This window comes from Talpa occidentalis, unplaced genomic scaffold (genome assembly GCF_014898055.3).
Source record: "Talpa occidentalis isolate TD23 unplaced genomic scaffold, MPIMG_talOcc4v2.1 talOcc4.16, whole genome shotgun sequence".
Classification (NCBI taxonomy): Eukaryota; Metazoa; Chordata; class Mammalia; order Eulipotyphla; family Talpidae; genus Talpa; species Talpa occidentalis.
The window spans coordinates 75,010,590-75,023,796 of record NW_023601653.1 but is presented as its reverse complement, the minus strand read 5'-3'; the positions used below and the strand labels follow the sequence as shown (position 1 = coordinate 75,023,796).

The window sequence follows — 13,207 nt, the reverse complement described above, 5'->3', positions numbered from 1 at the left end:
GCTGGGGTGGGGTTTGAGAGAGGATGGAATGTCCCCGGGGGCCTGCTTCCCAAGGACAACACAAGATGGCTGCCTGCAAGCGTCCCCACAGACAGCAGCAGGAGCCGGTGGAGTGAAAGCAGAGTGGAAAGCTGAGCTTTGCTCATAAATGTAGGTTTTGAGCTCCCTAACTGAGTTACCAACCCAAATATAGCTTAACCTACACAGAGAAGGAAATGTCTTTAAATCAACCACCCCTTGATCATGTGGAACAACTTCAAGCATGAAGCTGGTGATGATATTTGCAATTCTGGGTCAAAGGAAAAAAAGTAAGTCCAGGGTTTGTGCAGGATGTGGAGTTTCTCAAGGCAAGGGAAAGTTTCCTGGAGGGAGGCCCAAGGACCTCAGATATTAAAGCCCTCTGCTGGCTTCTGCCAGTCAGATTGAAGACAGAGACCGAGTTGGTAAGAGCTCTTGTTGTCATAAGAGACCTGAGCGCATTTTGCAAAGCAACAGGTGGACATCTGTGGTGGCAGCTGTCCTGTTTGCAGCACTGCCTCCTGGGTAAGGGCAAGCCAGATTTAGGATTTACTATTATTATTAGGTGAGCAGAATGCTGTTAACATATGTTATGCCAATAAATTATATAAGTTAATAACAATGATTTTACAACACATGATACAATAAAACCTTAAACTGAGATAGAGCCCAGCTTCCCAAGGACACAAAAGCACTGCTGAAACATGATTTATTAATAATATTAATTATTATGAAGAAACCTGGAGCTCCCCCAGGTGATAATTCTTCCCCAGATCATAATTGCTAATGCTTAAATACAGAGAGGAGATATTTGCAGTGCAAGGGACTTGTAAAGGGAAGCTGGAACCATCGGTTCCCAACACATGTGTAATTCCATATGGCTTTAGAATTTGGATCTCTCTCTCCCCACCTCTCGGCCTCAGGGGGGGCAATGGGATCGGTACCTGTAGCGTCTGGGTTGGTGTAGGGGCTCTTATCCTCATTTTCATTGGGCTGGAGGTCATCCATGTTGATCTAAGCAGCCAAGGGGGAGAGGAGGGAGAATCCAGTTAGATATGCACCTTAGTTTTGAGGCTTGGAGTAACCTTAAAATCGCGTTACAGTCAGTGGCTGAGCTGTTCACTCCCGAACATAACCTTGTCACTGAGCACTTGTCCTTCGAGGCAGCAACAGGAGGCTGGGATTCAACTGATCTGCTTTCTCTTCACAGTTATATAAGTTAATAGCAATGATTTTACAATGATTCTCCTGCTCCATCATCACAGCCTCTTTCCTTCCTTCCTCCTTTGCACTGGAGTCTGGCCTGTGCCCTCCTTCTCTTGGCAGCGGCCCTCCCAGCTCCCGGATGGCGGCGGCTACTCACTTTGGTGGTGGGTGGGGACTCCCCATCCGCTGTGATGGACTTCAGCTCAATTTTCTCCTCTTTGGTCTCTTCCGCTGTCGGCTTCTCCACCACCTCTTGTTTCTTCTCTGGGCTGGCAGTCCTGGCCGGTCAGCAGGAGGAAAAATAAATGAATGTTTACTGGCATGATAAGGATCAGAGTAGAAGGGAACTACCCCATGGTCTGTGGTGACCATGTCCCTATGTTCTGTTAGGAGCAGATTCCCCGGGCCCCTGTCCACCTTCCTTCATCCGGGGCATGTGGCATGGACAGCTTAGGGGCTACAGAGCTAGGCCAGGATCCAGGGACCTGGCTGTACCCGTTCTGCCTGGACCTCAGCTGACCATCCAGGCACCTGCCTGTGCCTGTTCTGCCTGGCCCTCGGCTGACCTCTTCTAGCCGCTCAGCTGGTCCAGTCTCTGTCTAAGCCAGAGCAAGACTTTGATCTCATTCAGGAGTGCTCCTGGAGACTCTGCTCAGGACCCAGCAGGAGTGTGGGTGCTGTGACAGCCCTATCTGGACACGGGCAGGCCTGATCATCACCCAGCAGGCCCTCTCTTACCAAAAGAGAATCTCCCAACTTCCTAACAGGTAGAGAAATGACAACACCTTGTGAAAACTGTGATTCACGGTGGCTTCCACTTTAGAGCAATGCCTCGGAAGGAGGGCAGAGCCCCAGCTTACTGGGGGAAGCTCTGGACCCAGTGCCCTTCTCGGAGGAATGGCCAGCAGAGGTCAGGGCACACCTCTCTGCAGCACCAATGGGAGTGGCACTCTGGGACTGGGGCCCTGGGGCCCAGCCCGCTTAGGGGGTTACCTGGCCAGCTTCTTTCTTTCCTTTTCTTCTTCTTCCTCCTTTTGGGCAGATGTGAGGCTTTCAGCATCAGCCAGGTTGTCCACAGCAATGGCCAAGAACACATTCAGTAGGATATCTGTTTGTGTCCATTCTTAAAGAAAATGACCCTTGGCCTTGGGGTTTTTAGTGGGTACTGGGGGTGGTCATGGGGGGGTGCAGGACATGCAGGAATAGAATTCCCCAGCAGAGGAAGCTCAAGATGACCTACTCTGAGGGGTTCCAAGCCCAGTGGTGTCCCTTCTCAGATCCTTTCCCTCCCAGCACCTTCCCAGCTAACCGGGGAGTGTCCAAGGGTTGAGGGAAGGCTGGAGCAGGAGGCAGGGAGGCTGCGAGCCCTGCCTTGCTCTTTAATTGCTGGGTTTCATTATTGGTTTCCCCACTGAGATGACTGGTGTAATTGACATTATAAACAGCATTGTCTCCAGCAGAACGCTCTTAAGAGTGGTTCATTATAACCGGGCACTGAGGAGGCGGCTGAGATCTCTGCCAACTCTGAATGTGAACCCACGTGTACAAAGACCCTGGGAGGGGCCAGCTGGACCTGACCAAAGCTTAGAAGTTCCTCATTGGAGCCGCTCTTTGTCCATCCCTTCCCCAACCCTGAACAAGAAACACTGCACGTTGGGGAAATGCAGGATCCAAGCGTGTGGTCTTAATGTCAGTCTGACCTCCCCCCAGGTACCCAGACACCCACATCATTCCTATATGGGGAACCTGCAGCCTGGGGGCTAGGGGAGATGGGGGGTTGTCCAAGGTTGCTCCTGCATTCTTCATCCTTGGGCCCACGCTCTGCAGTAGGGGCTTTGCAGACATTATCCCATTAACCCTCACCAGGACCCGTTAAGTAGGAGGTACTAGTATTTTATCACCCCATTTTACAGACCATGAGGCAGAGAACCCTTGGTTTGCCTGAGGTCATGCAGCAGGTAAAATGTGAAGTCTGTCAGCTGAGTGAATGCCCGCGCTTTGTGTACTACAGGAAGTCGTGATCTAAACCTGAATCCTGGACCAGAGCTGCTTCTGCTTTTCAGCTTGCACATGTGAGCCTCTGCACACAGCCCGCATGGAAGAAGGATGAGGGGAAGACACAAGCACCCACAGCCCGAGACCCTGGAAGCCTGCCACGGCCTGCATCAGCAGGCGCCTATGGGGGAACCTGTCCAGCGCTGTCCGGGACTGAAGTCCAGGAGAGAGGCTTCGGAGGGAGGGACGCTGGCCAGACAGCAGGGAGGAAAGGAAGGTCATTTCAAGGATGACGGCTGAGTCCTCCTTAACCGAGTGTCCTGCTTGCAGTGGCTGCCACAGCCCAGGGCAACCTCAGGTGTGTGCACCTCAGAGCGTGTGAGCAGGGCACCTGCGCACCGCCAGGGGGCGGCATTCTCCTAGACTAGACCTTCTGGGGAGGGGCAACCCTGCAGCCCAAACTGCTTCAGGATGATGAACTTGCATCCCCACCTATGCCAACGCTGCAGGTCTCCCCCGCCTCCGGGTGGAAGACCCGCCTCCACAGCGAAGGTGGTTCTGGGCTGGGAGATGTTTTCTCCTCCATACGTGCCTCTCCCCGGCCTGCCCAGGTGCCCTGTGGATGGGCACCCTGGTTTTCACCCCCAAGGCAGCACCTGCTGGGCACACCTATTTGGCATCGTGCTGCAGGCTGAGGGAGGGTAGGGCAGCGGGGTGGGGAGGCAGGAGCAAAGGATACAATTTCCACAGATGAAGAGGATGATGAAGTAAATACAGACTAACATCCCTGGAAAAGAGGGGCCGCCATAAGCCATGATCCCATCATACATCACCGAATTCCAGTCCTCCCCGGTCAGGATCTGAATGACACATTCCCACCAATAAGGGACACAGCGTTAGACCAACAGCAAACCCCAAAACTCCCCTGCCCTGCCCTGCCCCACTGTGTTAACGAAAATGTCCCAGATCTTTTTTCCACCTCTCCCCCAACTCCCGGCCCTCCTAGGGGCTCTGAACTATTTGACTGGGCCAGTTGAACCCCATCCTTAGACAAAAGGCAGCAATATATTCTTCTGCATAATACTGATAATATTCACCAGCATAATGTTTTTTTTTGAGGAGTGATTGAAATGACTTCCTGGTCAAACCAGCTCTTCCTCCCACATAGGGAGCAGATGAGAGTCATCATATAGCCAGGCCCCCGGCATCAAGCCCCCCTTTGACAAATGTGAATGTGCTCACTGTGAGAGTAAAATGTAGCCCCAGTTCTGCCCAAACACTAGTCATTTGGGATCATCTTTAAGATTTTTGGCAACATCCACATATCTTTCATTTTTATCTGTACGTCAATTTACTTTTAAACTAAAACAGGGGCCACTTGAGCTGAGCCCTAAGTGAAACAGCTATGCAATCACAAGTCTGGGGGGCTGGCTCTCTTGTTAGCAAAGGGCAGACTTGGGGGACAGCGAAGACAGAGCTGCATCGTCCTCTGCTTCCCCCATAAGAATAGTCTGATTTTCTTTGTTACAGTTTGGGCTTCCACAGAGGATTTATTTGGAAAAGACAAGCTGAGAGTGTTAAGCTGCTCAAAGGGCTTTTTTGCAGTGGCCCATGTGACAGTGGCCCATGTGACAGTGGGACTCCATGGAGGGCTGGAGTAGGGACACCCTGGGAGAATCCAGGCCTTCCTGGGCATGCGCCCTCCGTGGCTGACCTAGGCTGGTTTTGGCTGCCCAGTGCAAGGGTCAAGCTTCCCTCCTTTCCAAGGCTGCTTCTTCCTTCTCCCTCCCCCCCTGCCACTCCACCACCCTCCTCCCGGCCGTAAGCCCAGCAGAGAAGAGGCCATACCTGAAACACCGTGAGGAGGGACTGGGGAAAGTTATCAAATGTGCTCCTCCGGGTCTGCATTTCATCAAAGTTGAACTTTCCTCCAAAGAGCTGCATCCCCAGAAGGGAGAAGATGATGATGAAGAGGAAGAGGAGCAGCAGCAGGGAGGCGATGGAGCGCACAGAGTTCAGCAAGGATGCCACCAGGTTGCTCAAGGAGTTCCAGTACCTGAGGACAACAAGAGGGGGTGCTGTCTGTTCCCCGCACTCTCCTGCACGTCACCCCTCACTCACACACCCCTAGAGACCTTAAGACACATTTCAGCTCCCTCCTCTTTTTCCTCTTCTGGGCATAGTGCTGGTGGTATAGCTGCAGGTCAGCTCACAAATGAAGAGGTCAGCTCACAATTAATTAAGACCTAAATTAATTCCAGGTCCCAGAAGCGGGACTGTGTGATGAAGAAGAGCTGGGGCCCAGGAGTCAGAAGCCTGAGCTCCGACCTGTCTCTGCCACGCGCTAGCTGCCATGTGCCTTTGACAAGTCACTTAACTTTCCTTCTTTCTGCCTCCCTGTCTGGAAAAAATAGAGACAACGGTAGCATGCATTTCCTTCGGTTACTTGGAGGATACATGTGAATTCCTTCCCCAGTAAGAATGGTCTGCTTTTCCTTGTCTCTATTTCAGGGTTTTGGATAGATTTTATTTGGATAAAAGGTGTCATGGCTAAGAAAGAACTTTAGATCTTTTTCCAGTGGTCCATCCAAGTGTGGAATCCCATGGAATCATAGTAGAATTATTATTGGAGTCTATGGAATAAGAATATTATTAATCATAATAATTTTGAAAGTCCGTTATATTACCTGGCGCATGGTCAACAAAGGTTAGTGACCATGACTATCCCTATTGGTGTGCAGACAAGATTGATGCCTGGCTGGCCCAGAGGGGCAGCTCTCTACCGGAGACATGAGTTAGGTCACCTTGGGTAACAGAGGGTGCACGCATGGATGGAGCTGGAAGGGTTGATGCTAAGCCAAACAAGTCAGAAGGAAAAGGATAAATATCAGGTGGTTTCACTGACATGTGAAATATGGACAAAGGCAAACCTTGAAAGCTGACCATAGAGATGAGGTGTACAGGAGTGGGGGGTGGGGGAGAAGGGGTAAAAGCAGGGGTGGGGAGAAGAGCACAGGGAATATGGTGATGGACTCTGGGTGTTTGGTGGTGGGGGACATATGGAACGGTGACCGCACCCAACCACTACATTTAAAAATTAAAAAACAATAGTAATAAAAAAGAGAGGGAGCATGGTTTTGCGGTTTCCCAAGTTTATCCTGTCCAAAGATTTGGTTTTCACGAGGTCTCTCTTCTGGAGATTTTGAGTCAATAGCTGTAGTTGGGGGCCTGGAGAAATTGGTATTTGTAATAAGCATTGCAAAGGATTCTGCCAAGCAGATGCATTTGAGAAATCCCAGGTTACAAACCCATTCCACACACTTTGCATGGGGCTGGGAGGTCTCCGGGGCAGGATGGGCTGTCAGGGGGGTTCCTTGGAGAAGAGGGGCCTACTCCTGTGGTCACAGGCCCGCCTGCCACTGTCAACACAGGGGTCCTTCTTTATGGCCTTGGGGAAATCCAGCTCTGGGAAAAGGTGTGTGTGAGGTGGTGGTTAGGGATGGCCTACTCACGGCTCCTGGGCCTGGAGTATCTGTGAAAGGATTAGCTCAAGATGAGGGTCTGGTCCACAGGGACACAGCCTCCCACGGGGCAGTGTGTAAGGACAGAGAACTTGCATTTCTCTACAGCTTCCCTCTGGCTCGACTGCCTTCCGGGTCACGATCTGGACTTCAGATGCTCCCAGCTTCTTTCAACACAGTGAATTGCCTTTGGTGCTGAGGAGAACGCCACGTGACCTGCCGACACAGCCCACAGCTGCACCCCAGGTCCCAGCACCTCTCTCCAGAGATGGTGCCATATTAAGTGACAGAAGCAGATGGGCCAACAGTTTGGGTGTAAACATGAACTTCTTCCCAACCTGGAGCCTGGAATGCTCCTTTCTCCTTCACAGATTCAGTCTCTCTCCACCTCTGTTTTGCCTGCCAGCCTCACTCCTCTGTGTGGAGAATATTAATATACATTCATTTGTATCTGCTCTGTAAATGCTCACGAGTGTTTTTCATTTGTGATACGCTTGTCTCACTGGAACAGACACTGAGTTCTTTAAGGAAGAGACCAGGGATTTTGTTCTCCGATTCCCCTCATTTTCACCCCCAAATAAGTTCTGTCCAGCCACTTTGTGTAACCAGGCTGCGGGAATCATTTAAAGCTAGAAGCAAGGGGCCCTCTCTAGGGCCAGTCACCCTCCCCTCGTCACGTAAAGCAGTGCTCCCAAACCTGCCCGCAGGGGAGCCTGCTGAGGAGTCTGGGCAATTTCGAGATCTCCCTTCCCAGGCCTCGCCCAAGAACTGTGAAATCTAATCTCTGGTGCTGGGGCCCAAAGAGTCTCATGCTACCAGCCCCACACTTGTCAGTAAGCTGGTAGTCAGGAAGCAGGGGCTTTAGAGCTTAACGAGAGGTTCCAGGGGAGTGTGCGAGTGGATCGAGGTCACAAGAGTCCCCCAGAGATCGCCTGTGAGCTCAGCCGTCATGGAATAGTCTGGGAAAAGTCTCACTGCTCATGGAAGATCGTGGCCTTAATTTTCATGAGGCGTAAGTTTCATGGCCCAAAGGGAAACAACTCAAAACCAGGCTTGCAACTGAGGCTTAGAAATGCCTGAGAGGGGCCTCCCTTGGTGGTGCAGCAGTTGAGTGCTGGGCTGCTAAGCTGCCCGCAGCCTCTGCAGTGCCGGTTCGATCCCCGGCCACCAGCGAGGGTCCCATATGCCGCGCAGACCTCTCCTGCCGCGCCCGCTGCTCCCCTCAGCAGTGTACTTCGGTCCTTCTGCCTGCTCTGCTCCCCGCTCTGGCTCTGGTGAATTCTCTCACCTTCCCGTGCTTCTGACTGTACCCAGTGCTTGTATAAATAAATAAATAAATCTTAAAAAAAAAAAAAAAAAGAAATGCCTGAGAGTTCCAGGGACCTTAGAGGGATCCAAGAGGGTAGGGGAGTCCAGACTCAAGCGAGGAAGTCAGCGTGAAGCAGGGAGAACTTTGGCAGAAGGGAACAGGCCAGGAGGCAAGGAGGGAAGGTGTGGGAGGAGCCCGATGGAGTGCCCAGGGTTCTGGGGAAGTGGAGGCTGTGGGAGAGAAACAAATTGAGTCATCCAGTAGAGTAGAGCTCTTCTGGAAGGTTGGCTACGAAGAATGGCAAATAGTGAGTAATCTAGCGGGGACAGGAGTAGAGTAGATGGAAGAGCTGGCCACGGTCAAGAACGCTTGGCAATGGGGCAGAGCATTGGATCAAAAGAGACTCTTTCCTCATGTTTCCCCTGCGCCCCTGGCTCCCCGCCTCCGATGGGTTTCTTGGGGAAGTTTGCACTCCTCTTAATCAATTGGGGTGGGGGGAGTGGTTCACCACATGCGGTTTGTGGTATGACAGAACTCCTAATTCCCCACTCCATCATCTCCCCCATCTTAATATGTGACAACTGTAGTTTCTGACTGACAGGAGAGTCATCCTCCACCTCTCTCTCACAGCCCACATCAGCGAATCGGGGCTGTGTTCAAAGCAAAGCTGAATTTGGCCACCCACTATTCTGTCACCTCGCCCAAGCCACCGGCATCTCTCATCTGGATTTCTGCAGCAGCTCCCAACAGGTCACGCTACTTTGGCCTGTCCCCTACAGCTGTCGTCCACACCACCCACTGTTTCAGGTGAAAAGCCCTTGAGTCCACCTTAAAAGTGATAAACCAAATTATAGCACATTGAGAAAACAATCTAAATCTGCTGCTATTGAAAAAAAGGAGGGGTTTTCTTTACAGAATATCAAATAAACAATATGCACGAATGCAAGAATTGGAATCATTATTTTGCAGCAGTAACTAATTCAAGCAAAGATCATTCCAGAAGCTAAACTCATGGGGGGAAGGTCAATGAGGAGCAGGGGGTTCATACAGCCCCAAAGTCGCACTGCCCAGATCCTACTGATGACAAAGGGAAAGGATGCCTTGAGCCTGGAAAGAGTCTGCAGACACCCCCTTGGCCAGGGCCCCACACTTAGAGAAAGCAGTGATGAGAGAATGACACATGCCTTCCTGACAGAAGGCGGTGGGCAGCACACGACGGCAGCCAGGCGTGCCATGCCACACGGCCACAGCACAGCACAGGAGGCCCTGTTAGAATGGAAATCACATCACACCTCAACCCCGCTCAGGTCCTCAAAACATGTCCCCTGGAAGGCCTAACACCCTGTGCAACTGGCCCCCGGCCTCAGTTACCTGATCTCCTGTTCTGCCCCAGCTCACTCAGACCACTGGCCCTCGAACCCCACACACCTGTGCCAGGGCCTGCAGCCGCTGCTGTCTGCGTAGTGCTCCCCAGGGCATGGTGTGGCTCACACCTTCATTCCGGCAGGCCTCGGCTTGATGTCCCTCCCCAGAGCCGTCCTACTTGATCACCGCTCTGTCCTCTTAGGGTGTCCTCACACCCTTCACCCCCTGGCAGACATGTGTCTGTTCACTTTCCCATCAGAGTATCCTGTGAGAGCAGGAGTTGTTCTGCTCTGCTCAGCTCTTAGTGCTTAAAACAGTGCCCAGCCTGAAGGAGGTGGTTCAGTGACGGGATGAATGTTACATAAATGTCATACATTTTCCTCACCGAAGGAAAGGCAAGTTACAGACTCCTGTGCGTGTATGTGTGTCAGGGGGAGAGAGGTGTCTCTCATGCACACATACATGCTCACACCTAAGTGAAGCACGTTTGTCAGACAGGGAGGAGGGGCTGTCTGCATCACTCCCAGATCATTTCCATTCTTATGGCTTGACTAAATCCATGGGTAGAGAGGTTCTACCTGAGTGTTTCCTGACTGTTCCACCGCCACGCCCTACAGAAAACAGGGTTACTATGTTTTGTTTTTTTTTTTAAACTTTGGGGTAGGATTTCCAGAGAGGCACTGAGAGCGAGTGTCTCCCTTGGTGGCGCCAAGCCAATGGCTGCAGGTTTGCAGACATAGGTCAGTCTTTTTAAAAGATGCATTGCAGCCAGGGACGCTGACACCAGTTCACCATCACCCTCGGCTGAAAGGAATAGCCTTACCCGTCACACAGCTGACACTTGGGACAGCAAATGGAGACCATGGCTGCTTATGCTGCCTGCCTGCTTCCCATCCTGCAGGGGCAGGTGGGCAGGACTAACAGCAGGGCTGGTGCCAGCCTGGCATCAGGAGGGGCATCCAGCTTGCTGAGCAGAAGGTTGTCCATCCCCAACATGTGCTTGGTTGGAGCTGCTTTCTGTGCTCTCTAAAAGACCAATGAAGGGATGGCTCAAGCGATGCTGGGGAGGAACATTTACAGGTTCAGAGGAGAAAAGCTGGATTTCTGAGTCTGGCATGCCTTGGCTGACAGCAGGGTATATGGCGGGGCCCATTATTACTGATACAGAGATTAGTAGGTGCCCAGATGGCAGCCTTTGCACAAGGTAACCTGAAATACCGCTAAATGAAGTAGCTGGCGGTCCTGTGGATCCTCAGACTTTCCCTTCCTGGAGTCAGTCTGATTCTTGGTGGCTGTTCCTGTGGTGGTTTGAAGGTGGGACAATGGTCTCATGTCCCAGAATCACTCTCCTTTTAAAAAGGCTAGCTGGTAGAGTTTATGACATAATAGCAATCAACGAAGGGTTTTATCCTAATTGATTAAAAACATGAAATACACTGACAAAGAAAGAACCTTGGAGAAAAGCAAGCAGCAGAACAAAGTATGTAATGCCTGGGAGCTTGTGGAGAAACTGAGGAAAACGGAGCATCCTTTCTGTAGAACAGGGCACACATACACCCCCCCACCCCCAGGGCCCCAACATGCTCCGTATTGAAGGAGTCTCAGGCCCAGGAGCCCACGTGCCGTGGAGAGACTCACCCTGTCCCCATCTGCAGACACTACCTCTGCAGCCCCCCTGGAGTCAATACGCCTCTGCAATTCTCCCGGGGATCTGAACCATTCTCTCCAGCATGTGTCTTTGCCACCCTGCTCCCCACAGAATCTGGCCCGCTGTTCTCTCTTTCAAGGGCTTTCCTCTTCATCTCTTCAGAACACTTCCTCTGCTTCTCCTCTTCCCCAGGCTTTCTTTAAATTCTCTTGCCTGCTGACCACAGCTTCACTCCTGGCACCTTTGCCTCTGCTTCTTTTGGTACAAGTTACCGGCATCCGTGGGGGGTGGGGGCACTTTTATCTCCAGCGTGCTCTCTGCTCTAAGTCTGTTTCTGGGTATGGGCCCCGTGAACTTCTCTCTCAGTGACAGAAAGAGGCTCGAGCTTTGCTGGAACTGGAACTTTCATCTTGCGAACTTTTGCTTCAAATAGCTCAGGGCTGGGCCCTTTACATTCTGGGTACAGAGCGGCGCATTGAGCCTGCTCTAAATAAAAGATCTTCAAATAACAGGACCAAGAGCTTTATGGTGCTTTGCAAATGCTCCACCCTAATTCCTCTCTGTTCCAGAGAGGATCATAACTAAATTTATACCTGCCCCAACCGTTCTTGTCCTGAGGGGAAAAAATAAAATCCTCTTACTTTTGGTGGCCATGACCTATGATGGGGCGGGTGTTTCTACAGCAGATTGCATGCGCTGGACCTGTGTGGTGCGGGGCTGCTAAGCACCATTCCCTAGGCTGGAGGACTAGGGGTCAGGTAAGACAGCTGGGAGGCTCAGCTTTGCTCTGGCTTCTCCCTGCAGCAGCCACAGAGAAATAGGGGTGAGGTCCCAAGGACCAGCAAGGCAGGAGTTGGGGCTCTGGTGTGTGAGATACAATGGGACCCAGGGGGATGGTGAGAGGCTGAGCTGGGCATCTGCCGGGTCAGGAGGAGCCAAATAGAGAATCCTAAACCACCTGGTCAGGGTCTGGGACAGCCTGGAGCCCAAAGCCAAATCCACGAGTTAGTCCCTGCTGAGAAGAACCCCACCTCTCCCTCCTAGCAGGGCTGAAAGCACTTGGATGACAAGTTCAAGTTACATCAAAGGTCTTGGTCACATGGAGGACAGAACTGCAGAGGACAATGTAACCTGGCCAAGTTGGCAGGGCAGCCTGGCCTTGACCTTGAGATTGCATTAGCTCAGGTACCCCTGACCTTCTGGGCCATGGAGCTACTGGTGTCCCTTAGTTGGCCCCAATCCTGGTTGTGTCAGGGTCAGGGAGGGAACACATTTAAGTTGTCCTCATCTGTGGGGCTTAATCCTTGGTATCCTAGACAACAGACTTCCTTTTATCTGACTGCAGTGCATGGGCTCTGAATCTGAGTTGCCCTCTCCATAGGCCCTGGCCTGGGCACCCAGCAGATGCAAGCTGTACCTCTTTAATTATGCTCCTTAATGAGCTCAGAGTCTCTTCATCCCGAGAAGAGTGAGGGCTAGAAGGAGCTGCGAGGGTGAGGATGGAGTAGGATGGACTGAGGCTAGGGGCCAGACTCTGGCAGGGAGCCTGAAAGGTACGAGAGAGCCTCGGAGGAGTGGCAAAAGGCTCTCAGTGGGGAGCTCTGTGGGGGGAACCACAGGTGGTCATGAGTCACCTAGTAAATCTTATTGCTGAGTCAGCCCATCTCACATTTCAGAACCTGGGAAGGAAGCTGCAGGGGAGGAGCAGAAGAAAGAAAGGAATTTAAGGTTTCAGAGTGAAGATAGTAAGGGCTGGAGGGATTTTGGTGCATTTTAAAACCAACTGTATAAAAAAATGAGATGTAATTAGTAAATTGGACTCACATCCGGATTTAATCTAATTGAAGCTCTGCTTCCTCCCCCATAGAATGATGTCAGCCTGTGCTGACAAAGAATAGGCAAACGAGATATTGAAACTCAGCAACATTTAGAGTCCCATAAAACCTCAAAACAGGAGGAAAAAACCAATGCATTGTGTGGCTGGAAGGCCCACTAGGTGATTGACCCAAAGATGATAAAAACTGGGGCCACGTGTGTGCCTCTTTTTCTCAGGAGGAAGGAATCTTACTCTATTTCCCACTACTGGAACTATGAACACTCAACCATCAATTGATTTATACTTTAATGCAGGGTTCTAAGACTTCT

General features: G+C 51.5%; 1 protein-coding gene across 7 annotated transcripts in view; it reads right to left on the bottom strand.

The window, feature by feature from the left end:
• Positions 1-13,207, bottom strand: part of CACNA1C (calcium voltage-gated channel subunit alpha1 C) — a 561,196-nt gene that overhangs the window by 85,201 nt on the left and 462,788 nt on the right. For all 7 annotated transcript variants that reach the window (XM_054696576.1, XM_054696571.1, XM_054696570.1 and 4 more), the window contains 5 exons: positions 5,068-5,275; positions 3,959-4,079; positions 2,218-2,332; positions 1,382-1,502; positions 963-1,032 (listed from right to left, as the gene is read on the bottom strand). In XM_054696576.1, the coding sequence (XP_054552551.1) occupies positions 963-1,032; positions 1,382-1,502; positions 2,218-2,332; positions 3,959-4,079; positions 5,068-5,275 (635 nt within the window). The remainder of the gene's footprint in view (positions 1-962; positions 1,033-1,381; positions 1,503-2,217; positions 2,333-3,958; positions 4,080-5,067; positions 5,276-13,207) is intronic.